Source organism: Scyliorhinus canicula, chromosome 16 (assembly GCF_902713615.1).
Source record: "Scyliorhinus canicula chromosome 16, sScyCan1.1, whole genome shotgun sequence".
NCBI lineage: Eukaryota > Metazoa > Chordata > Chondrichthyes > Carcharhiniformes > Scyliorhinidae > Scyliorhinus > Scyliorhinus canicula.
The window spans coordinates 1,229,714-1,256,599 of record NC_052161.1 but is presented as its reverse complement, the minus strand read 5'-3'; the positions used below and the strand labels follow the sequence as shown (position 1 = coordinate 1,256,599).

At 47.8% G+C, this 26,886-nt stretch overlaps 1 protein-coding gene across 1 annotated transcript in view; it reads left to right on the top strand.

Moving 5' to 3' along the window:
• Positions 1 to 26,886, top strand: part of slka (STE20-like kinase a) — a 117,641-nt gene that overhangs the window by 61,443 nt on the left and 29,312 nt on the right. Inside the window, 3 exon segments of the mRNA XM_038822191.1 lie at positions 5,910 to 6,002; positions 20,360 to 20,405; positions 20,408 to 20,488. Of these exon segments, the coding sequence (XP_038678119.1) occupies positions 5,910 to 6,002; positions 20,360 to 20,405; positions 20,408 to 20,488 (220 nt within the window).

Here is a 26,886-nt window from a genome sequence, read left to right as displayed (position 1 = left end):
CCTTTGCATTGACTCCTATCTCTAGTCAATATTTTTCATTTCTAATAAATGGGAAAAAATTTGCTGACCAGGTGGTCTTTGGCCATTACAGCACATTGTTGGCAAGAAAGACTGCTGTCATTCAGGCTGGAAGCTGCCCGGTAACAAGCTTTCTGTCCACCTCTAACCCTGACTGCCCCTCACTGACGGGGTGTTCTCCGGGGGGCGGTCTTTGATCTTGCTGTAAATGTGCTCTATGTGTCAGGTGGCTGTTCTGAGATCTCCATTGTCCATCTGATACTTTCCTTCTGGTATTCTGGCCTTTTCCTCACTGTTGGGGAAGCTCTGGGGAACATCATAGAAAGGCAGTCTCAGCTGTCAGCTTCTGGCCTACTCTAATCTCTGTCTAGCCTGGCAATCAGTTCCTTCCACGTCTCCAAGTTGAATGCAACACTATTACAAGGCAAGAACTGTCGGACCTTTGGAGTTTGACAGTTAATGTCAGTCATCCAGATAGGCCCCCGTGGTGTACTCATAACAGGACATGTTAGATGTGGACAGCTGTCACTTTGATATGTCTTTGCAGGGACTGGTGTGTCACTTCCATTAGAGAGGTCTTGTCCTCCTCTTCTACTTAGCAAGTGGGTGTGGTGTAGGCAGAACACAATGAATATTTCAGTAAGAGTAGCATTTGACTACATTGTAAACGTTATGTGTAAACCAGGTACCATCCGTACCCACATGACCCCCATGTGCCCACCAAATCCCCCCTCCCTGTGCCCATCAAATCCCCCCTCCCCATGCCCACCAAATCCCCCCTCCCCATGCCCACCAAATCCCCCCTCCCCATGCCCATCAGCCCCCCTCGCACTCCCACCAGCCCCCCCCACTCCCACCAGCCCCCCCCCACTCCCACCAGCCCCCCCCACTCCCACCAGCCCCCCCCACTCCCACCAGCCCTCCCACCACCCCCCTCCCACCAGCCCCCCCACTCCCACCAGCCCCCCCACTCCCACCAGCCCCCCTCCCATCAGCTGTCCCCCCACTCCCACCAGCCCCCCTCCCACTCCCACCAGCCCCACTCCCACCAGCCTTCCTCCCACTCCCACCAGCCCCCCTCCCACTCCCACCAGCCCCCCCCCCACTCGCCCCCCTCCGACTCCCACCAGCTGCTCCCCCACTCCCACCAGCTTGCCCCCACTCCCACCAGCCTCCCTCCCACTCCCACCAGCCCCCCTCCCACTCCCACCAGCCCCACTCCCACCAGCCTCCCTCCCACTCCCACCAGCCCCCCTCCCACTCCCACCAGCCCCCCTCCCACTCCCACCAGCCCCACTCCCACCAGCCCCCCTCCCACTCCCACCAGCCCCACTCCCACCAGCCCCCCTCCCACTCCCACCAGCCCACTTCCCACTCCCACCAGCCCCCCTCCCACTCCCACCAGCTCCCCCCCACTCCCACCAGCCCCCTCCCACTCCCACCAGCCTCCCTCCCACTCCCACCAGCCTCCCTCCCACTCCCACCAGCCCCCCTCCGACTCCCACCAGCTGCTCCCCCACTCCCACCAGCCTCCCTCCCACTCCCACCAGCCTCCCTCCCACTCCCACCAGCCCCCCTCCCACTCCCACCAGCCCCCCTCCCACTCCCACCAGCCCCCCTCCGACTCCCACCAGCTGCTCCCCCACTCCCACCAGCTTGCCCCCACTCCCACCAGCCTCCCTCCCACTCCCACCAGCCTCCCTCCCACTCCCACCAGCCCCCCTCCCACTCCCACCAGCCCCACTCCCACCAGCCCCCCTCCCACTCCCACCAGCCCACTTCCCACTCCCACCAGCCCCCCTCCCGCTCCCCCCCACTCCCACCAGCCCCCTCCCACTCCCACCAGCCCCAGTGGGAGTGGGAAGGACAGTGTAGAGGGAGCTTTACTCTGTATCTAACCCCATGCTGTACCTGTCCTGGGAGTGTTTGATGGGGACAGTGTAGAGGGAGCCTTACTCTGTATCTAACCCCGTGCTGTACCTGTCCTGGGAGTGTTTGATGGGCCAGTGTAGAGGGAGCTTTACTCTATATCTAACCCCGTGCTGTACCTGTCCTGGGAGTGTTTGATGGGGACAGTGTAGAGGGAGCCTTACTCTGTATCTAACCCCGTGCTGTACCTGTCCTGGGAGTGTTTGATGGGCCAGTGTAGAGGGAGCTTTACTCTGTATCTAACCCCGTGCTGTACCTGTCCTGGGAGTGTTTGATGGGGACAGTGTAGCGGGAGCTTTACTCTGTATCTAACCCCGTGCTGTACCTGTCCTGGGAGTGTTTGATGGGGACAGTGTAGAGGGAACTTTACTCTGTATCTAACCCCGTGCTGTACCTGTCCTGGGAGTGTTTGATGGGTACAGTGTAGAGGGAGCTTTACTCTGTATCTAACCCTGTGCTGTACCTGTCCTGGGAGTGTTTGATGTGTCATATGAAGAAGCACAGAGGCCAAGAAACATTTGGTACAGATGCTAAGTTCAAGGCAGGAAGATAGATCACAGAATTCATTTGGAGAACAATCCCCCTCTAGCCCTGTAGTGCTGGTTGGGAATAGTTCTTTTCTGCAGGTAAGTCTTGTATGGATGGTCATCTGATATAATGACACTGTTGCATTGTTTATTGATACTGAAAGACTGGTACCAGAAACAGGTGTAATACTGTACTGAATATGTTCATTATAACAGCAGGTCACAGTGGCAGCATTCCTTGTATCCCTGGGCTTCCTGATGTCCCCCCAGTAATCCAGTGTGCCCACTGTCTCCGTTCCACCCAGTGCCCCTGGGTGGCCCACTGTCCCTGGACTGTCCAGTGCCACTGGGTGACCCAGTGTGCCCACTGTCCCCGGGCTGCCCGGTGCCCAGGGTGACCCAGTGTGCCCACTGTCCCCAGGCTGCCCGGTGCCTTGGGTGACCCAGTGTGCCCGGTGCCCTGGGTGACCCAGTGTGCCCACTGTCCCCGGGCTGCCCGGTGCCCAGGGTGACCCAGTGTGCCCACTGTCCCCGGGCTGCCCGGTGCCCAGGGTGACCCAGTGTGCCCACTGTCCCCGGGCTGCCCAGTGCCCCTGGGTGGCCCAGTGTGCCCACTGTCCCCGGGCTGCCCGGTGCCCAGGGTGACCCAGTGTGCCCACTGTCCCCGGGCTGTCCAGTGCCCCAGGGTGACCCAGTGTGCCCACTGTCCCCGGGCTGCCCAGTGCCCCTGGGTGGCCCAGTGTGCCCACTGTCCCCGGGCTGCCCGGTGCCCAGGGTGACCCAGTGTGCCCACTGTCCCCGGGCTGCCCAGTGCCCCTGGGTGGCCCAGTGTGCCCACTGTCCCCGGGCTGCCCGGTGCCCAGGGTGGCCCAGTGTGCCCACTGTCCCCGGGCTGCCCGGTGCCCAGGGTGACCCAGTGTGCCCACTGTCCCCGGGCTGCCCAGTGCCCCTGGGTGGCCCAGTGTGCCCACTGTCCCCGGGCTGCCCAGTGCCCCTGGGTGGCCCACTGTCCCTGGGCTGCCCGGTGCCTTGGTTGAGCTGGAATGTCTGCATTCCCTTTACTGCCTGCTGCACCCAAATACGCCAGTATGTCCACTGACCCCTGGGTTATCTGGTGTGCCCAATGGCTTCAGTGTCCCTGAGCTGCCCACTGTATGCGTGAGAAGCCACCCAGCTCTGGTATTGGGCTGTCACTGCTTGATTTTTATTGTTAATGTTAATGTTTTTTATGGATTTGTTTTTTGTTACTGATTTTGCTTTGATTTGTGTGCATTTCACATGTCTCTGTTTTTTTGGTTGAACGCTTTACCTTCCCGGCTGGGTTGTCTTTGGTCTGTGGTGTGGTCGTGGTTTGGGATCTGAGTGGCAGGTGGTGATTCCACATCTTTTTTCATCTGCGGTAACTGAGGCAACAGAGTTGCTTGGTGTGATTATCAAAACAGACAGAGAGGCTTCAGTTAAAACCGTGTGTTCAGTCATATTAAATTGTAAAGCAAAAAGGAGAGAGGGAGAATGTGCATCATTTGCATGAACATCTTGTCCAAGCATTGCAAAATTCAAGATGGAAATCTTGTATTTAAGAGCATGTCTGCTACTTCCAGTCTGTTTTGGGCTATTGTGCTGGTCGACTGTTACTGAGGTTGGGGAAGATGTGTCAGTGCACGGCCATGATGTCTGCTTCCTTGCACTGGGCTATGGGTCAGAGACTCCGAACCAGTGCCCCTCCACAACCTGGTCTTTTATTAACCTCTCCTGGAGTGCTGCTAACAGTGGTCATGGAGAGGGTGCCAGGAAATCTGTGCCGCCTTTCGACAGAGAGTAGTTGGAGGAGCAGAGCTGGGAAAGGTTGTGCGTAATGCAGCAGCAATGTGCAGTCACTTTATAGTCTCTGCCACACCTGATCATCCAGGTACCAGTAAATAATGAGATTTGCTGCACCATTGTAGATTGGATGGCCCCATATGCTGGAAGTATGAGCTTGCGATCTTTTGATGAAGTCAGTGCTGCCTGTTGTAAAATTTGCAGCCCGTACAGCTTCACACCAAGCAACTGTAGTCTCTGCCTCAGACTTTTCCTGGGACAGTTTCTTCATCAACTGTGAGGAACAACTCTGCTTTCACAGCTGTTCCTGACATATTCTATTCTTAACTTTGTAACTGGCTGTCTTCTCAGTTCCGCTGATTCTCGGGTTTACCCTCCTACATTTTAGTAACTGAAGGAATCACAAGCACTCAGTCAGAATGAGGCCTCTAGCTGCAAATAGAAAGATTGAGTCACTAAGTGGTTGCCTTTCCTTTGGCATTTGTAGTTTGGACTTTTAACATCATTTTATAACTTGTTCCTTGCATTATCTTCTCCTTTGTCCCATTGTGAGTTCTCTAAGGCAGGAGCTGGATCTGTTACTAGCACAGTCCCTACATGTAGGAGGGCAGCTAATGGAAATGGGAATCTGTGCTTGGTGCATTTTGGTGTTGCTTGGCCTCGAATAGTAGAACACCAAATGCTGTGCTTGTTATATCCTGCAGCACCGTAACCTATCAGTGGAAAAGCTCCTTTCCCATTAGATTCACTGTGAGAAAGGGGGACTTTCAGTCCTGGCTGTTTAATCCTATCCAGTCAGGTTTGTTTCACACTGGTAGGTTAAAGTGCTGCAAACTAAAACATGCTGATTTCTATAACTTTATATCCTAAACAGGTCCTTTCAATATGTGAGCTCTGAGAGTTTTATATTGCACAAGTAATGATTATTTACTTCCAAGATTTAAATATGCCAAGTGATAACCTGCTGGATAACGTCGCAGTGTCAGCCTGACTCAGTGGGTGCAAGACCCAGTCAAGAGACTCGAGCACATAATCCAGCACAGGATTGCTGCACTGTTATCGGGACGGCCTTTCAGATAAATTGTTAAGCTGAGGCCCCAGATGACGTAAGAGTGCTCATGACGCTATTTGGAGCGAGTTCTCTGGGTGCTCTGGCTGACATCCCTCTGTCTTCCAAATTCACTAGCACAGATGGCCCAGTTATTCATCTCATTGTTCTTTATGGAACCTTTCACTGTGCACAATAATTGCTGCATTTTCCTACAGTACAAGCACTGTAATTTAGAGTTATTGACTCTGCAGTTTCAGGATGTTCTACATCTCTCTTTCTATAATTATCAGAGTTTATCTTTGAAGTTCATTCCCCAAATGTAGCACGTCTGCCAAAAGCTTTTCAGCGCTCACATATTAAAAGTCTGCAAAATGGCAACTCTCTTTACTCACTACCTTTTCAAATAAATCCTAATCTCCAGCAACACATGGCTTGAGATACTAACTCTTAACCCTTTGCTAAACCCCGGCACTGATTTAACCCAGCCTAGGCTGTGACCTGTACTGCTGAATTCTGCCAGTATAAAAGGAATGTACTTCCCCAAACCCTCTGCATGCCTATAGGTTAAAAATGAAGTGGATAAACTCCCCAAAGAACAGAGAAAAGAACAAATGAAACGAATCCGAGAGGAGCTTTCGCAGTCCTTGCATGCCCAGGTAACCAGCAGCTGACACTCATCAACTGTACCACTTTTCTTACTGACAAATGCTTATCTGTCTGAACAGCAATATCCTCTGAAGCCAATATAAACTTTGCTAACCAGCTGCAGTCCAGCATTATATCTCAGCATATCTCAGTTAACGTCTTTTTTACAATACTTAGGTGTAAATTCTGCACCTGGTGGTTCTGGGTATAAGTGTGTCCCTGGTCTCTGGTAAGCAACAAGACCAGAGCCATTTTTGTTTTGTTATTCATTCATAGACTGTGGGTGTTATTGGCGAGGCCAGCACGTTTACCCATCCTTAATTGCCCTTGAGAAGGTGGTGATAAACTGCCTTGTTGAACCGCTGCAGTCCATGTGGTGTAGGTACACCCAATGTGCTGTCAGTGAGGGAGTGCCAGGATTTTGACCCAGCGACAGTGAAGGACCGGCGATATATTTCCAAGTCAGGGTGGTGAGTAATTTGGAGGGGGACCTCCAGGCGGTGGGTTCCCAGGTGCCTGCTGCCCTTGTCCTTCTAGATGGTAGTGATATCACAATCCCAGGCCAGACCCCAAGTAGCTAGGATAGTGGACAGATAACTCAATATTATAATTTATTTAGTCTGTGCGGAAAGAATGATTCGATCCAGGAGGAATTGCATGAAAAAATAGGGATTTGGTATTTTAAAACAAAACCTTATTATGAATATAATATTAAACACTTTAACTTGACAATGGAAACAATAATTTACAATTACCCCTTAACCACTACTACTCAATTCCCCATTAAACAACAAAATAAGAAACATACAGCTCTCAATCCAGCTTAAAATCAGCATGGTATAAGACCATAAGACATAGGAGCAGAATTAGGCCACTTGGCCCATCGAGTCTGCTCTGCCATTCAATCATGACTGATATTTTCTCCTCCCAATTCTCCTGCCTTCTCCCCATCACCCCTGATCCTCTTATTAATATAAAGTATAAAATAATACCTGCTTTACACAACAGATTTTTGACTCCTATTGGAACCCCTTGACTCTGGCTGAATATCTTCAAAAAGCTGTTTCACCTGGCGTGTTCAGCTTCTCCTTTGTCCCCAGATAAGACTGCCCTGCTTTAACTATTATAACAATTTTTATAACCATCCTCCTGTGAGAGAAAGCTGATTTTACTTGTGGTCAAAGCGAGGGTTACCGGATCGGTCTTCAACTCTCTCCAAAAGCTTTCTCAAAATGTCTCTCTCTCAATCTCCTAGCCCTACCTAATAATTACATAATCTCCACAAGCTGAAAAAAAATTAACTTTCTAGACTGGAAGCACATTAATTCCCCAGGGACTTTCCCCAGTCAAACCACAGTGTATTAGCCCAGACTGAAAAATACATTCCTCTGGTCAATTTCACCCTCTGGTTCCTAAAAGCTCAGGTTTCCCTGCAAAACAGGATTCTTAAACAAACATGACCACTGCAGTCAAACACACTATAACCCCAGGCTTTTAACCCTTAAATTTCCCAATACTTAGAATTCAAAATTCCTAAAATCCACCATTCGTCACCAGTGGTTTTGGATTTGGAAGGTGCTGCCTAAGGAGTTTCGATGAATTGCTGCAATGTACCTTGTCAATGGTACACATGGTGGCTGCTGTGCGTCGGTGGTGGAAAGAGTGAATATTTGTAGATGGGCTGCTTTGTCCTGGATGGTGTTGAGCTTCCTGAGTGTTGTTGGAGCTGCGCTCATCCAGGCAAGTGGACTTTGGGGAGTCAAGAGGTGAGTTACTCTCCACATAATTCCTTGCCTGTTCTTCAAACCAGAATTTTGGTCAATGGTTAACCCCAGGATGTTGATAATGGGGGGTCAGTAATGGTAATGCCATTGAATATGGGGCAGCAGGGTAGCATGGTGGTTAGCATAAATGCTTCACAGCTCCAGGGTCCCAGGTTCGAATCCCGGCTGGGTCACTGTCTGTGTGGAGTCTGCACGTCCTCCCCCTGTGTGCGTGGGTTTCCTCCGGGTGCTCCGGTTTCCTCCCACAGTCCAAAGATGTGCGGGTTAGGTGGATTGGCCATGCTAAATTGCCCGTAGTGTTCTAATAAAAGTAAAGTTAAGGGGGGGGTTGTTGGGTTACGGGTATAGGGTGGATACGTGGGTTTGAGTAGGGTGATCATGGCTCGGCACAACATTGAGGGCCGAAGGGCCTGTTCTGTGCTGTACTGTTCTATGTTCTATGTTAATATCAAGAGGTGATGGTTAGATTCTCTCTTGAGAGAAAGTTATTGCCTGGTAGTTGTGTTGATGGTTGGGGATGCTGCAATTGACATGGCACCCTTTGGAAGGTGTGAAAGCAGCCAGGGTTCCTGCTACTCATCACTTTCTAGAAAAGCTGCACGTGGCGCATGTTTATGACCATTGGATGATTCGGGGAGAAGACTTGGCTGTGATGCTGTTACTCAATGTCTCTTCTTGAAGAATTGGCAATACGCTGAGGCCCCTGGAGGGGTCTGAGATTCCGTGGAAATGTACCTAACCACCTTCAGGGGATGAGGTGAGAATGTTGTATTGTGAATAAGAAGTACTCTGAAACCAGGGACCATACTGAGGTTACTTTGACAAATGAAGGTGTTAATAGAACATAGAACGATACAGCGCAGTACAGGCCCTTCGGCCCTCGATGTTGCACCGACATGGAAAAAAACTAAAGGCCATCTAACCTACACTATGCCCTTATCATCCATATGCTTATCCAATAAACTTTTAAATGCCCTCAATGTTGGCGAGTTCACTACTGTTGCAGGTAGGGCATTCCACGGCCTCACCACACTTTGCGTAAAAAACCCACCTCTGACCTCTGTCCTATATCTATTACCCCTCAATTTAAGGCTATGTCCCCTCCTGCTAGCTACCTCCATCCGCGGGAGAAGGTTCTCACTGTCCACCCTATCTAACCCTCTGATCATTTTGTATGCCTCTATTAAGTCACCTCTTAACCTTCTTCTCTCTAACGAAAACAACCTCAAGTCCATCAGCCTTTCCTCATAAGATTTTCCCTCCATACCAGGCAACATCCTGGTAAATCTCCTCTGCACCCGTTCCAAAGCTTCCACGTCCTTCCTATAATGAGGCGACCAGAACTGTACGCAATACTCCAAATGCGGCCGTACTAGAGTTTTGTACAACTGCAACATGACCTCATGGCTCCGGAACTCAATCCCTCTACCAATAAAGGCCAACACACCATAGGCCTTCTTCACAGTAAAACAGCAGAGTGCCACTGGAAATCTGAGCCGACAAGATTGAAAGGGGTGGTGAAGAACTGTGGAGTCTCCATCACTGTTTCCTAACTCCACTGGGATGCTTTTTCATTGTTGGGGAAAACAATGACAGATTTAGTTTCCACTTGTGATCCAGTGTGTTGGATATTTTTATGTTAATTTAACCATTTAGTGGACACCAAATTTATCACCTCATATTACCAGAAGCTTTACACCCAATCATAAATCTACCTTGCCAAGAAACGGGTTTTTACTGCGGTCTTAGTATTGTTTCATTACCGTTTGCCTGTGGGCATTACTTGAGAAGGAGATGGTGAGCTGCCTTGAACTGCTGCAGTCCATGTAGCGGAGGTACGCCCACAGTGCTGTTGTGAAGGAAGTTTGAGGATTTTAACCCAGCAGCGGTGAAGGAACAGCGATATAATTCCAAGTCAGGGTCGTGTGTCGCTTGAAGGGGAACTTGCAGATGGTGGTGCTATCATGGGTCTTGTCCTTTTTGGCTGTAGAGGTTGCGGGTTGGAAGGTGCTGTCTAAGGAGCCTTGATATGCTGCTGTGTTGCATAAGACATAGGAGCAGAATTAGGCCACTCGGCCCATCGAGTAAGCTTTGCCATTCAATCATGGCTGATATTTTTCTCATCCCCATTCTCCTGCCTTCTCCCCATAACCCCTGACCCCCCTTATTAATCAAGAACCTATCTATCTCTGTCTTAAAGACACTCAGTGATTTGGCCCCTTCTGCGGCAAAGAGTTCCACAGATTCACCACCCTCTGGCTGAAGAAATTCCTCCTCATCCCTGTTTTAAAGCATCATGTAGTTGGTACACATGCTGCCACTGTGTGCAAGTGGGGCAGGGAGTGAATGTTTACGGTGGTGGATGGGTGTCAGCCAAGTGGAGTTCTTTGTCCTGGGTGGTGTCGAGCTTCTTGAGCGTTGTTGGAGCTGCACTCGTCCAGTGAAGAATATCCATCACAATAAAGTGTACCTTCTAGGCTTTGGACAGGCTTTGGGAAGTCCGGATTCTGCACAGAATTCATAGTGTCGCATCTGCTGTTGAAGCTACAGTATTTGAACCGGTCCAGTTCAGTTTCTTGTGGTGTTGACTGTGGGGAATTCAGCGATGGTAATGCTATTGAATGCTGTGGGGAGATGGTTAGCTTTTTTCATGGAGATGCTCATTGCCTGTCTCTCATCTGGAGCAAATGGTACTTGCTTGTTATCAGCCCAAGACTGAATGTTGTTCAGGGCTTGCTTAATGTGGCCGCTGACTCCTTCACTATCTAGTGGTGAATGGTAGTGAACACTGCCATCAGTGAACATTCCCACTTCTGACCTTGTGATGGAGGGAAGGTCATTGATGAAGGAGCGTAAATATGGTCGGCCTATCTTGAGAATAGAAAGATTTACTGAAAGCCAGAGATGAGGTCGATGGTACGGGAGGAGACTTGTGCGGAGCATAAACACCATCACAGACTAATTGGGCTGTTCCTGCACTGCATATTCTCTGAAATTAATCTCACACTTTTGGTCGTTCTCTGTGGTGCTGGTGAATTAGGAGGTGGTGAATGAAGTTGAAATTGTGTAACCTGTTCCTGTCTATAATAATAGCGAGAGTTGGAACCTGTGGATCAGCGCTGTGAGGTTTCCTAGTGAGACTTGTGGGGCCTTTTACACAATGACTTGTTAATACCAATACAAGAGCAGAGAGAGGACTAAAGAGTGTCAATTACTCACTGTGAATATCGCCCAGAATTCTATTTCAGTGCAGATTTTTTTGTTATTCATTTGACATTGCACAAAACCCCTCTGCACTTTGAAGATTTATTGAGTGAGAAGTCACACTTGTGATTACCAGCTGACTACCTGCCATATAAGATGCAAGACCAGACCAGTACTCACTGTACCCCTAATGCCATCTCTCAGTAACTATGTCCAGACCAGTACTCACTGTACCCCTAATGTCATCTCTCAGTAACTATGTCCTGCGAGAAGTTATCTGACTTTCCCTTTGAGACTGTGAGCTACGTTTTCTTCTTCCGTCTGTACAACAGGAAATGCTGGAGATACACAGCATCTTAAAGGAGAAAAGCCAGGTGAAGGAATTGGGAGAGACCCTTCACCTAAACTTTAATCTGCCTTTTCTGGCTTATTTTTTCTTTTAGCCTCATCATCTGTAATAATGCTGTTCAGTGCTTGTGCCCACCTGTTTGGTTGAGTTGGATGGTCTGGTTGTGGTGTGTGCTGCTTCCTTGTCCATTTGTTGACGTGGGAAGTCCATTGTATTCTGATCCACAGGGTGTCGCCCAGGTTATGATACAGTCTTTTCAGTTATCCTCATGCACCTTGTTCAACGCACAGCTTCAGGATGTAAGTCCCTCCGCCCTTTTGTGTGATCTTGCGTTTGTCATATGTTTTCCATCTGTCTGTGTGCTGTGGGCAATATTGCATGTTTTGGGATTCAACATTTGACGAGTCAAAATCTTCAGTCGCACCTGACTTTCCTTTTGGAAATTTTAAAGCTTAAATCGTGAGAATGGGAAGCAGTCAGACACTATGTGCCACCCTCTGGGGAGGGGAGTGGATCAAACACTCTGTCACTCCTGCAATTTGGAACGTGATTTGGATCAATCTCAATTCAACTTGTGTTGGACACAGAGCCACAACAGCCCAAACTGGCAATAATTAAACACACGTTAATGAGCAATTTACAACACCATATTGTATTTGAAAAATGAAATGAAAATCGCTTATTGTCACAAGTAGGCTTCAAATGAAGTTACTGTGAAAAGCCCCTAGTCGCTACATTCCAGCATCTGTTCGGGGAGGCTGGTACGGGAATTGAACCGTGCTGCTGGCCTGCCTTGGTCTGCTTTAAAAGCCAGCGATTTAGCCCTGTGCTAAACCAGCCCCTATTTTGGTCGAATGATACCAAGGACTAGAACCTTAAATTATGACAGCTGGTTTCATAAACTTGGGTATAATTCCTTCAGCTTGGATGGTCCAATATGGTTTTCTTTAGTGTTTAAGGGATTCAGTAGGATAGAAGCAGACAAACTATTTGCTCTGGTAAGGGAATCTAGAACAAGGGGGCATAACTTTAAATTTAGATCATAAGATTTAAGAGAAGTCGGCTATTCAGTCCATTGAGCCTGCTCCACTTTCAGTAAGATCATGGCTGATCTAATTGTGGCCTTAACTCTACTTTCCTGACCATCCCCATAACCTTCAACTCCATTGTGGATCAAATATCTGTGTAACTCGGATATGTTCAATGACGCAGCCTGCACTGCCCTCAGAAAGAGAATTCCAAAGACTAGCGACCCTCCAAATCTCTCTTGTAAATGAGTAATACTATTAATTTTAAACTGTGCTCTCTCGTTCTAGATTACCCCCCAAGAGGAAATGTCACAGAATCACACAATTAAACAATGCAGAAGAGGCCCTTCGGCTCATCGAGTCTGCACCGACGCATGAAAGACCCACCTGCCCACCTAATCCCCTTTGCCAGCACTTGGCCAATAGCCTTGAATGTGATGATGTGCCTTGTGCTCATCCAGGTATGAGCCTCTACCACCTCCCAGGCAGTGCATTCCAGACCTCCACCCTGTAAGGCCCACTCAGAATGTTATATATTTCAATAAGATCACTTCTCATTTTTCTAAACTCCAGTGAGCATAGACTCAACCTGTTCAACCTTTCCACATAAAATGACCCCTTCATCCCAGGAATGATCCCAGTGAACTTTCTTGAACCTGCTTCTGATGCAAGTCTATCCCTCCTTAAGTAAGGAGACCAAAGGTGTACACAGTGTGACCTCACAAATGCCCTGTACTCGGTAGCAAGGCTTTCCTATTTTATATTCCATCTCCTTTGCAGTAAAGGCCAACATTCTGTTTGCCATCTTAATTACTTACTGTACCTGCTAACTAATGTTTTGTGATTTTGTGACCCAGTCCCCTGTACTGCAGCAATCTGCAGTCTCTTTTTAAAATAAATTTAGAGTACCCAATTCTTCTTCTTTCCAGTTAATGGGCAATTTATCATGGCCAATCCACCTACCCTGCATATTTTAGGGAACTGCAGGTCGGTGAGCCTTACATCAGTTGTAGGGAAATTACTGGAGAGAATTCTTCGAGACAGGATCTACTCCCATTTGGAAGCAAGTGGGCGTATTAGCGAGAGGCAGCACGGTTTTGTGAAGGGGGGGGGTCGTGTCTCACTAACTTGATAGAGTTTTTTGAGGAGGTCACAAAGATGATGCAGGTAGGGCAGTGGATGTTGTCTATATGGACTTCAGCAAGGCCTTTGACAAGGTTCCTCATGGCAGACTGGTACAAAAGGTGAAGTCACAAGGGATCAGAGGTGAGCTGGTAAGATGGATACAGAACTGGCTGCGTCATAGAAGGCAGAGAGTAGCAATGGAAGGGTGCTTTTCTGATTGGAGGGCTGTGACTAGTGATGTTCCGCAGGGATCAGTGCTGGGACCTTTGCTGTTCGCAGTATATATAAATGATTTGGAGGAAAATGTAACTGGTCTGATTAGTAAGTTTGCGGATGACACAAAGGTTGATGGAATTGCGGATAGCGATGATGACTGTTAGAGGATACAGCAGGATTTAGATCGTTTGGAGACTTGGGCAGAGAGATGGCAGATGGATCAGTTTGTTCTCACTGGAACGACGGAGGTTGAGGGGCGACTTGATAGAGGTCTACACGATTATGAGGGGCATAGACAGAGTGGATAGTCAGAGGCTTTTCCCCAGGGTAGAGGGGTCAATTACTAGGGGGCATAGGTTTAAGGTGCGAGGGGCAAGGTTTAGAGGAGATGTACGAGGCAAGTTTTTTTCACACAGAGGGTAGTGGGTGCCTGGAACTCGCTGCCAGAGGAGGTGGTGGAAGCAGGGACGATAGTGACGTTTAAGGGGCATCTTGACAAGTACATGAGTAGGATGGGAATAGAGGGATATGGAGCCCGAAAGTGTAGAGGATTTTAGTTTAGACGGGCAGCATGGTCGCCGCAGGCTTGGAGGGCCGAAGGGCCTGTTCCTGTTCTTTTCTTCGTTCTTTGTATTGGGGGCGAAACCCACGCAGACACAGGGAGAATGTGCAATCTCCACACGCACAGTGACCCAGAGCCGGGATCGAACCTGGGACCTCGATGCCGTGAAGCAGCAGTGCTAACCACTGCACCATCGCGCCGCCCCTCTTTCTATTTAAATAATAGTTTGCTTTTCTATTCTTCCCTCAAGAACAGTTAATTTTAAATCTGATAGATTTTTGTTAAGCAAAGATATTAAGCAATGTGGGCCAAAGACAGGGATATGGAGATAGACCACAGACTGGCCATGATCTCATTGATTGGTGAGACAGGCTTGAGGGGCTGAATGGCCTAGTCATGTTCCTATGATTTCCTCATATTTTCCTATATTATACACCATCTTCCAAATCTTTGCCCACTCAATTGTTGACACAGATTGTAAGTAGTTGAGGCTCCAGCATCGATTGCTGTTAAACTCCACTAGCTCCATTTTACCAATCCGAAAAGACCAACTTATCCCGACTCTTTGTTTTCTGTTCGTTAGTTTATTCTCCATTCATATTAATATATCAACACTCAGATTTCACTCTTAGCTTGTGCAGTAATTCTTTATGTGGCACCTTATTGAATGCTTTTGGATGTCCAAATACACTCCATCTACTGGTTTGCCTTTATCCATCCGTGACATCCTCAAAGAACTCTCAATAAATTTGTCAAACATGATGTTGCGTTAAATTGTCTTTTCCACTCTCATTCAGATCGGATAGTCATTCAATATTTATTTTGCTCACTAGGTTGACAGCTTTGTTTATTGTTCTTTTAAAATATAACCCACATCACACGCATTCCATTGAAGGAATTATAAACGATGTTCGGTAGATTCCGTAAAGGATGAAATATTCATAACTCCAAAAGAAAATACTCTTTATTACTGGAAAAGGAACAATAAGTCCAAAAATGAGTGTGTGTGAATTCCGTATGCCAGTGGATAAATATCTCCAACTATTATTGCATGTAGTGGCTTCAAAGCTTGAGTTACTGGATTACTTGGAGAAATGAATAAAAATGAAAGTCAAGATAGAGCATGGATAAGAAATGTGTGATTTTTCTGGTTATATAAATATTGTTTAAGTCACGTCACAAGGAATCACAGAAATTCCTCTCTCCTTTTGACTATTGGAGAACAACAATCATGGAGGTCGCTTCCACCTCACGTCAGTTAGACCCCTTCATGTTCTCTGGAGCTGCAGGTGTTGGGCAGTTAGTGTAACATTGCTCTTTCTGAATTGAGGTCTCGATCCTATGGACCTCCCTCTGGGCCTGATGACCCAGCGAATCCTCCCTCTGGGCCTGATGACCCAGCGAATCCTCTCCCTGGACCTGATGACCCAGCGAATCCTCCCTCTGGGCCTGATGACCCAGAGAATCCTCTCCCTGGGCCTGATGACCCAGCGAATCCTCCCTCTGGGCCTGATGACCCAGCGAATCCTCCCTCTGGGCCTGATGACCCAGTGAATCCTCCCTCTGGGCCTGATGACCCAGCGAATCCTCCCTCTGGACCTGATGACCCAGCGAATCCTCCCTCTGGGCCTGATGACCCAGCGAATCCTCCCTCTGGGCCTGATGACCCAGCGAATCCTCCCTCTGGGCCTGATGACCCAGCGAATCCTCCCTCTGGGCCTGATGACCCAGCGAATCCTCCCTCTGGGCCTGATGACCCAGCGAATCCTCCCTCTGGGCCTGATGACCCAGCGAATCCTCCCTCTGGGCCTGATGACCCAGCGAATCCTCTCCCTGGACCTGATGACCCAGCGAATCCTCCCTCTGGGCCTGATGACCCAGCGAATCCTCTCCCTGCGCCTGATGACCCAGCGAATCCCCTCCCTGGGCCTGATGACCCAGTGAATCCTCGCCCTGGGCCTGATGACCCAGTGAATCCTCGCCCTGCGCCTGATGACCCAGCGAATCCTCGCTCTGGGCCTGATGACCCAGTGAATCCTCTCCCTGGACCTGATGACCCAGCGAATCCTCTCCCTGGGCCTGATGACCCAGCGAATCCTCTCCCTGGGCCTGATGACCCAGAGAATCCCCTCCCTGTGCCTGATGACCCAGCGAATCCTCCCCCTGGGCCTGAAGTCCAGCGAATCCTCTCCCTGGGCCTGATGTCCCTGCGAATCCTCTCTCTGGGCCTGATGTCCCAGCGAATCCTCTCCCTGGGCCTGATGACCCAGCGAATCCTCTCCCTGGGCCTGATGTCCCAGCGAATCCTCCCTCTGGGCCTGATGACCCAGCGAATCCTCTCCCTGGACCTGATGACCCAGCGAATCCTCCCTCTGGGCCTGATGACCCAGCGAATCCTCTCCCTGGGCCTGATGACCCAGCAAATCCTCTCCCTGGGCCTGATGACCCAGCGAATCCTCTCTCTGGGCCTGATGACCCAGCGAATCCTCTCCCTGGGCCTGATGACCCAGCGAATCCTCCCTCTGGGCCTGATGACCCAGCAAATCCTCCCTCTGGGCCTGATGACCCAGCGAATCCTCCCTCTGGGCCTGAAGTCCAGCGAATCCTCTCTCTGGGCCTGATGTCCCAGCGAATCCTCTCTCTGGGCCTGATGACCCAACGAATCCTCTCCCTGGACCTGATGACCCAGTGAATCCTCTCCCTGGGCCTGATGACCCAGCGAATCCTCCCTCTGGGCCTGATGACCCAGCGAATCCTCCCTCTGGGCCTGATGACCCAGCAAATCCTCTCCCTGGACCTGATGACCCAGCGAATCCTCCCTCTGGGCCTAATGTCCAGCGAATCCTCTCCCTGGGCCTGATGACCCAGCGAATCCTCCCTCTGGGCCTAATGTCCAGCGAATCCTCTCCCTGGACCTGATGACCCAGCGAATCCTCTCCCTGGGCCTGATGACCCTGCAAACCTTCCCTCTGGACTTGATAAGGCAACGAACCCTCCCTTCAGATCTGCTGTGATGTGGAGATGCTGGCGTTGGATTGGGGTGAGCACAGTAAGAAGTCTTACAACACCAGGTTAAAGCCCAACAGGTTTGTTTCAGGCACGAGCTTTTGGAGCGCAGCTCCTTCCTCAGGTGAATCTGAGGAAGGAGCAGTGCTTCGAAAGCTCGTGTTTGAAACAAACCTGTTGGACTTTAACCTGGTGTTGTAAGACTTCTTACTGTTCAGATCTGCTGACCCTGAAACACCATTTCTGGACTCGATGACCCAGTGACCCCCTCCCTCTGTACCCGATGACCCAGCGACCCTCCCTCTGGACCCTGATGGCCCAATGACCCCTCCCTTTGGACCTGATGACCTTATGACCCCTCGTTCTGGACCAGATGACCTTGTGACCCATCCCTCTGGCCCTGACGACCCGGCGACCCCTCCCTCTGCAACATCATTTGCAGCCCAGTAGTTTAAATCCCTCAGTGTGGATCCATTGTACACTGGGATTTGCAGGTTTCTACACAGACCTGCAAAGTATGGATCAGATTGATTTGATATTACTTTCCGCAGTTACTAAATCTTGCAATCAACCACAACCATATCCCGAGGTATCGAGCAGCGACAACAATGACCCCAATACGGACAGAAGCCATTGACTCGCACCCCATGATATCCCAGAGCTCGAGTCCGAGGAAGACACAGACTCACTATCACAGTTTCTCCCAACACCCTCCACCATCCCAGAGACACTCACCTCAGTTGGGCTCTTTACTGAAGAGGCTCCTGGGACACTATCTAGTGCACACCTCACAGATTCTCTGGTACAGCAGGTGAGGTAGGAACTCCAGAAGGGGCGAACGTCGATCTGCCCCTGGACCCGGGGTTTTTCGGTGACAGTGGCCAACCCCAGGGACTAACTGCCATCCAGATGGGTTTCGGTCCCATCGATTGTGTAGGTGTAGTCGCAGAGCCAGGGACTGCATGAGGGGATGTCGGCGAGTATCCAGCACCTGCAGGTGCAGTTGGAGGAGTCCAACTGCGTGCAGGAGGAGGTGATGGGGCCGACCATGCGTGCCACCCAGGCTAACACTGCCCGGGTGGCGTCCGCAGCGGAGGCCTTGGGGCGAGGGTTGCGTGTATGGATCAGCGTGTCCAAGGCCTGAGGAATTCGGTACAGGCGCTGGCCAAGGCCCAGGACAGGGCTGCCCTATCACAGGCAGCCAGGTACCAGAGCCACCTGGACATTGTGGCGGTGCTTCTGGGCATGGCCCAGTCACAGCGGGCCATGGCTGAGAGCGTCAGTGGCATTGCCCAGGTGCTGGCCGATGTGGCACAGACGGAGATGACCCGTTCCCAGAGGGTGTGGACATGCATGATGTGCATCTCATGGTCACACATCAGCTGCACATTCATGGAGTGGAACCCCTTTTGATTTGTGAGTACCGGCCTGTAATCTGCAGGGGCTCGTAGGGGGACATGTATCCCGTCAATCTGCCCCTGGACCCAGCGTTTCTCGATGACTGTGGCGAACCCCACTGCCCGGGCAGCCTGGATGTAGTGTGACGATTGAGCGAGTAGGGCCTCCGTGATGGCGGGGATGCCCCAGACAGATCCTCACTTGGTGCCTGGGAGGACCCGGTGACGTAAATGTACAGGGCGACCATCACCTTGACGGCGAGTGTCCTCCCCCATACCCCCGCGGTGCCAGGTGTGCCTTGATCTGGCAGATATGTCGCACTGTCCCCCTGCTGAACCGGAGTCTCCCGACGGGATGCCTGGTCCGCCAGGTCCTCAAATGCTAGGCGCTGCCAGTACACAAGAGGCCTCATGCGGCGCCTCCATGGCACCTCCTCCTCCTCGGCCTGTTGGGGGGCCGACCTCACCGGAGGATGTGGTGGGTGGGGACTGGGTTGTGGCAATGGTGTGATGGAGTCACTCTGCAGAATCAGATCCAAGGTGGGTGGTCAGTCGGCTGAGCAATAGGTTTCAATGGCGGTCAGTGCCTAGACACCTCGGCCCTACGGCCCGTCTTATGTCACTCCACACGCACACACACACACACACACACACACACCCCCCCCCCCCCCCCACCGGGGTCACTTCACCCCCACCTCCCGGCGGAGGCGGAGCATCGTGAAGGCCCCGGAGAATACCGGGTCAGGCCCGCCAATGATATACAAGCAGCGTTTACTGTACGTGAAGTGGAATGCATTGACGCCGCTGTCGGGGTACCAGAGAATCACGATTTGGTATGAACGGCGCCAGCCACGATTTCAGCCTCAAAACCGATTCCCCAACCAATTGCATTTCCCGATTTTGCCGTCAGCCGGCAGAGAATTCTGGCCCATGTTGTCTGGACTCACTCGAGGAGTGGGTCCAATCTGAGGGAGTGTGTAATAGTCTCACACTAAGACTGTACCAGACCACATTGAAGCTTGTTGGGATAAACCAAACTTTTTACCTTAGCATCAGTACAACTAAACAATGTCATTGGCGTGGGAGCCACTGCAGTTTGTAAGTTTACCAAAGGGTGGAAACATAGTTAACATGGAAAATCTATAAACAGACGAACATGTCTGAAATGGATGACCCTTATTTTTACAGTGCAACAGGGGGCCATTCAGCCCTTGTGTTGGTGCTAGCCGGCTTATTCCCACTATTTGGCTCCTGGTCATGTAATCCTGTAGGTTAAAGTGCACATCCAAATATTTTATAGATGTGGTGAGGGCTTCTACCCCTCCCATCTTTTCAGGCAACGAGTTCCAGACCCGTGCCTCCTTAATTCTCTGATATTTGAGCCAATTACTTTTAATCTACGCTCCCTGGTTATTGACTTATTTATCCATCATGAAATGAAAATCGCTTATTGTCACGAGTAGGCTTCAATGAAATTACTGTGAAAAGCCCCTAGTCGCCACATTCCGGCGCCTGTTCTGGGAGGCTGTTTAACTAGGATAGAATTAAATGACCAACTAACTACCTTGCCCTTTTGTTAATCACCCATAAACTGTTTTGCTATCTGTTTCTGACATTGTGCCTGTGTTTTCCATGAGGCTAGTTTGTGGCTTGTATCTCAATCTCTCTCTGTGCATCTCACCATGGTTACTTACCAGGAACAGGAGTTTCTGCAGAAGCAGCAGCAGGAGTTGGATGGAGCGCTGAGAAAATTATCCATCAGCACAAAATGGAGCTTGCCACTATCGAACGAGAGTGTCTCCACAACAAACAGCAGCTGATGCGAGGTGAGACCTTAAGAATCATAATTGTTAGTGTAGAAGGAGGCCATTTGGCCTATTGTGTCTACACCAGCCCTCTGAATTAGCAAATTCTCTAGTTCCATACTCCCACCTTCACCCCATAACCCTGCACATTATTTCCTATCCACTCTGTCCAGACCCCTCAAGATTTTAATGCCTCCAGCAAATCTTCTCTCAACCTTATCTATCTTCATCTCTGATGCACCCCATCCCAGGAGCCATTATCATGATTGTTGTCTGCATGCTTTGCAACGTCGCCACATCCTTCCTAAAGTGTGCTGCCCAGTACTAGACACAATATCCAGCTGAAGTGTGTCATGCAAGAGTACCTTGAAGAAATGGGTGTTTATAAGTGGGTGTGTATATAAATATCTGTAGTGAGAGTACCTTTAAGAAATGGACACAATAAATATACTTTTTCGTTTTAAAAAAACACACGCAAATATAGTCCATTGTTTGTTTTTCCTCCAACTGGAATCCTTCTCGATTGACAGTCTCTTTGAACAAGGTGGTCTCTGCACAATCCGTCCATTTCTCTACACCTCGGCATGTCTCTTTAAAGTCAGATATTTTAGTTCAATCTGATCACAGAGACCCTTGTAATTCTCCAACACAAGCGCATTGGTTATCACAGCTTTCAGTCAGTCAAATGCCTGTTGAAAGTCCGCTGTTGACTGAAATTCTTCAGCAAGTCTATCAGTGGAGCAACCACGCGACAAAAACCTTTCACCAATGTTCGATCAGATCCACTCATGCCAAGAAATCGCATTATTTCCCTTCGTCTTGAGGGTATTGGAAACTCCTCAATAACTGTTGGTTTCACATCCCGTGTGACCATTCGACTCAGGAAAGTGACTTGGGCTTTTCCAAATTCACTTTTGGCTAGTTTTATCACCAAACCCACCTCCTGAAGTCGATCGAACAACTCCATCAGATGTTTTAAATGTTCTTTCCATGTCTGGCTGAAAATTACCAGATCGTCGCTGTATACCACACAATTGGGTAATCCTCAAACAACTTTGTCAGTTAACCCTTGAAATGTGGCTGGGGCGTTTTTCATGCCAAATGGCATAACTTTGAATTGGCATATACCATCTGGAGTCACAAAAGCTGAAATCTTATTCACCCTTCCAGATAAAGGTACCAGCCAGTAACCTTTAAGTAAATCCAGTTTAGAAATAAAAGCCGATTGTCCCACTTTCTCAATGCAATCCTCCAGATGTGGGATAGGACAAGAGTCTGTTCTTATAACTGCATTAACCTTTCTATAGTCCACACACAACCGTTGGATACCGTCTGGTTTTAGTACCATCACTATGGGTGAGCTCCATTGGCTGCAACCCACTTCAATTATGCCATTTGTAAGCATACTCTCAATCTCTTTGTTAACCTGTGCCAATTTTAAAGGGTTAAGTCTATATGGATGTTGTTTGATTGGAACAGCATTTCCCACATCTACATCATGTATAGCCATTTTAGTACTTCCCAATTTATCTCTACAAACTTGCCCATGTGATATCAATAACTCTTTCAGGTCAGTCCGCTTTTCCTCTGGAAGGTAACTCAACAATTTATCCCAATTTTTAAGAACAGCCTCATTTTCCAATTTAATTTGAGGTATGTCAAATTCACAGTCATCTGGATTTGGTTCGTCACTAGAATCATTAAAACCTCCTCCTTTTTCTCTCCTTCCCTTTCAAAGTACCTTGTAAGCATATTTACATGACACACTCGGTGAATTTTCCTTCTATCTGGTGTTTTTACCACATAATTCACCTCACTTAATTTCCTTTCAATCTGATAAGGTCCACAAAACCTTGCTTTTAAAGGTTCATCTACCACTGGTAACAATACTAAAACTTTATCTCCACTGGCAAAACTATGAACTTTGGGTTTCTTGTCCGCTACCCGTTTCATCACATTTTGTGCAACTTTCAAATGTTGTCTAGCCAATTCACCTGCTCTATTTAATCGTTCCCTAAAATTTGACACGTAATCCAATAATGTAATTTCTGATTTCTCACTCACCAATTTTTCCTCAATCAATTTAAATGGTCCTCTTACCTCATGACCAAAAATTAGTTCAAAAGGACTGAATTTGGTTGATTCATTAGGTGCATCCCTAATTGCAAACAGTATGAATGGAATTCATTTATCCCAATCCTCTGGATAATCTTCACAATAAGCCCTTAACATTGTCTTTAATGTCTGATGCCACCTTTCTAACGCTCCCTGCGATTCTGGATGGTACGCAGTTGATTTGAATTGTTTTATTCCTAAGCTATCCATAATTTCTTTGAATAACCGTGAGGTAAAATTTGATCCTTGATCCGATTGTATTTCTGTGGGTGGTCCATATCTAGTAAAGAATTTAAGTATTTCCTCCATAATTTGTTTAGCTGTAATATTACACACTGGAATGGCCTCTGGAAACCTAGTAGACACATCCATTATTGTCAAAAGATATTGATTCCCACTTTTCGTTTTAGGAAATGGTCCTACGCAATCAATTAGGACCCTTGTAAAAGGTTCCTCAAATGCTGGAATGGGTATTAAGGGCGCTGGTTTTATCACTGCTTGAGGTTTCCCTATCATTTGACATGTGTGACATGATTGACAAAATTTAATTACATCTTTAGTTAGCAGGGTAGCATTGTGGATAGCACAATCGCTTCACAGTTCCAGGGTCCCAGGTTCGATTCCGGCTTGGGTCATTGTCTGTGCGAAGTCTGCACATCCTCCCCATGTGTGCGTGGGTTTCCTCCGGGTGCTCCGGTTTCCTCCCACAGTCCAAAGATGTGCAGGTTAGGTGGATTGGCCATGATAAATTGCTCTTAGTGTCCAAAATTGCCCTTAGTGTTGGGTGGGGTTACTGGGTTATGGGGATGGGGTGGTGGTGTTGACCTTGGGTAGGGTGCTCTTTCCAAGAGCCGGTGCAGACTCAATGGGCCGAATGGCCTCCTTCTGCTCTGTGAAATCTGTGAAATTTATGTAGTCCAGGCCAATAAAAATTTCTGGATTTTAGCTTGAGTTTTCCTTATTCCGAAATGACCTCCTACTGGTACCTCATGTGCAACTCGCAACACCTCCTTTCTATACCCTACCGGCAACACTACTTGATGAACTTCTGCCCACTTTTCATCTGCCTGCATATGTAAAGGTCTTAATTTTCTCATCAAGACATAACTTTTACGGTAATAACACTCTGGTATACACTCAGATTCCTCTTCCGTGTATGCTTTCTGATACATCCGGTTTATTTCTACACCTTTCTGTTGTAACTCCGCCAGTTTTCCTGAACTAAAAATAGCCGCCTCATCCTCCACTTATTCTTGTTCTTTTTCAACCATCTGATCAAAAATCATTTCTGATAATTGCACTTCAACGTCATCTTCACTCTTTGATTTCTCCTCTTGTTTAAACCTGTGACTTTGCGACCTTGTTACTACACAATCCAGAAAGATACCAGGATATTCATCCTTCAACACTTCAGTTGTCTGATTTTCCACTGGCTTATCAACCATAGTAGGCATCACTCCCACCTGCGATCCAGCTATATCATTACCGAAGATAAACTGTATTCCTGGACAAAATAGTTTCTCTATTACTCCTACTACCACTTCACAACTTTTCACTGGACTTTCCAACCTTACCTTATATAATGGAACACTACTCCTCACACCCTGAATTCCACATATCACCACCTTTTCTGGCAACATTCTTCCCAAACTATATAATTCCACATCTCTTACCATTAAAGATTGACTAGCTGCCGTATCTCTTAAAATTGTGACTTCTTTACCTGCTCCTCCTGATACACATGAGTAAACTTAACCCACACAAGTAATTTTTTCAAAGTGATCTGGCACCTTCTTATCAATCACCTCTTGATCAGGCTGTACAATATTTTACACTCCTTTTCACTTGGGCTTTCCTTTACCACTTTAACAAACCCCACTGTCTTATCCTGTTTTACCACATCAGCCTTCCCAGTGCTTTTCTTCAACCACCAACACTGTGACTTTACATGGCCTAATTTATTACAGTGAAAACATTTGAAACTTTTCATTTCTTTTCCACCCTCCTGGATTTCTTTTTAGTCTGAGGTACACTCTCCTTATTATCTCCCATCAGATCACCTTTACCTTTACCACTTGAGTATTTCTCATGTCCCCAGTTTCTATCCCTCACAGGCTGAAACCAAGCTTTAATTTATGAACTAATTCATAATCATCTGCCATTTCCGGTTAACCCTCTGCTCTTCCATATGAGTTCTCACTACATCAGGAATTGAATTTTAAACTCCTCCAAAAGCATAATTTCTCTGAGAGCTTCATGCGTTTGGTCTATTTTCAAAGCCCTTATCCACCTATCAAAATTACTCTGTTTGAGCCTTTCAAACTCCATGTATTTTTGACCAAAGTCTTTCCTTAAATTTCTAAACCTTTGTCTGTAGGCTTCAGGCACTTGTTCATATGCACCCAAGATGGATTTTTTCACCTCAGATACCTCCTCCGGTAGTGATGCAAACACTTCACTAGCCCTACCTACCAGCTTTGTTTGAATCAGTAATACCCACATGTCCTGTGGCCATTTCATTTGTTTAGCTACCTTCTCAAATGAAATGAAAAAGGCTTCTACCTCCTTCTCATCAAACCTTGGCAATGCTTGGACATATTTAAATAGATCCCCACCAAGCCTTTGACTATGACGCTCTTTCTCACTATCCTCATCAATATCATCCAACTGTATGTTTCCCTTTACGCCTGCCAATCTTAACTAATTGCCATGTTTCATGGCCATTTTCTGAAGTTCAAACTCTCTCCCTTTATCTGTTTCCCTGATCTGTATCTCCCTTTCTCTATCTTTTTCCTCTCTCTCTTTCATATTCAAGCTGCTTTAATTCTTTCTCATGTTCCATTTGTTTAATTTGTAACTGAATTTTGGCCATTTCCATCTCAGGCAACTTTAAATGCTTAGCCACCGCCATAATTACCTCACCTTTTCGCATTTTGTCAAGTCATGTTAACTGCAATGTTTTTGCCAAGTCTTACAGTCTGCTTTTCGTCTCTGAAAGAGCCATTGTCCACTACACACTCCCTAATTAAACTAGAATACCACACCTGAAAAAGCAACCACAATATACTCACCCCTCACTGTCTTTAAGTTCACTAAGACAATCCAACAGATAGACTTTTATCCCCCCTCGAGCCCCCAATTTGTTATGGGCCAGGGTTTAGAGAACCCCAAAGTGTATTATGGAGTTCATCTGACCCACAACTTTTACTAGATTGTGGTATGGGAAGCACACGGCCCACTCTACAGGTGTGGTACAGCAGAAATGGAAAAGTATTTTTTAAAGCAAAACAATGTTCATTCTATTAACTCAAGTTAACCTTTTTAAAACAAACTGAACATCTTAGCAACCATTAATTCAAATACAACCCCCAAAGAATACAACACGAAGTAATCTGTAAACTGTCCTATTAACATCCAGAAGACTTAACTGAAGTTAGACAAGACTTTTGGAAATGTAAGAGAGGTTATTATTATGGAAGAGTTTAGAAATAGTATTTCAGTAACTATCTGGACATATTTAAATGAAACAGAAGTAAAACGATCTGGGCAGCTTTTGTTTTCGCTGATATTTCGCACAGCACAATTGAGTGTAGGAAAAGCATATGGAAATCAGCAAGGAAATTGAAGAACAGAAAACCTGGTGAAGGTAAAAGTGTTACTGTAGTAATAAGGAGCAAGGTGAAGGATGACAGTCTACCAAAGATGGAAGGCAGGGGTGAAGGAAGAATTCTGTTACCATTGTAACAAGGCTGGACATCAAAGATCAAATTGTTGGAAGTTAAATGGGAGACTGATTGCAGTGAGGAGGAACTCGGAAAAGTTCGGTAAGTAAAGGTTGTGTGGGTTCTGAGACTCGGGTGCAAGACTAATAATATTTATTTGTGTCCCAAGTAGGCTTACATTAACACTGCAATAAAGTTACTGTGAAAATCCCCTAGTTGCCACATTTCGACGCCTGTTCAGGTACATAAGGGAGAATTCAGAATGTCCAATTCACCTATCAGCACATCTTTCGGGACCTGTGGGAGGAAACTGGAGCACCCGGAGGAAACCCACGCAGACACGGGGAGAACGTGCAGACTCCGCACAGACAGTGACCCAAGCCGGGAATCGAACCTGGGACCCTGGCGCTGTGAAGCAATTTATACAGGTGGAGAAGGAAGAATCAGTAGTAGCCAGAGAGGTGGGGATATGTTCACAACCTACCCAAGGAAGTTCTGAAGAGCAAGTTATGGAGATCATATGCAAAGGGAAAGTATATTCTTGTTTATTGAGAAGAACAGGAAAAGTTTTTAAGATCTTAA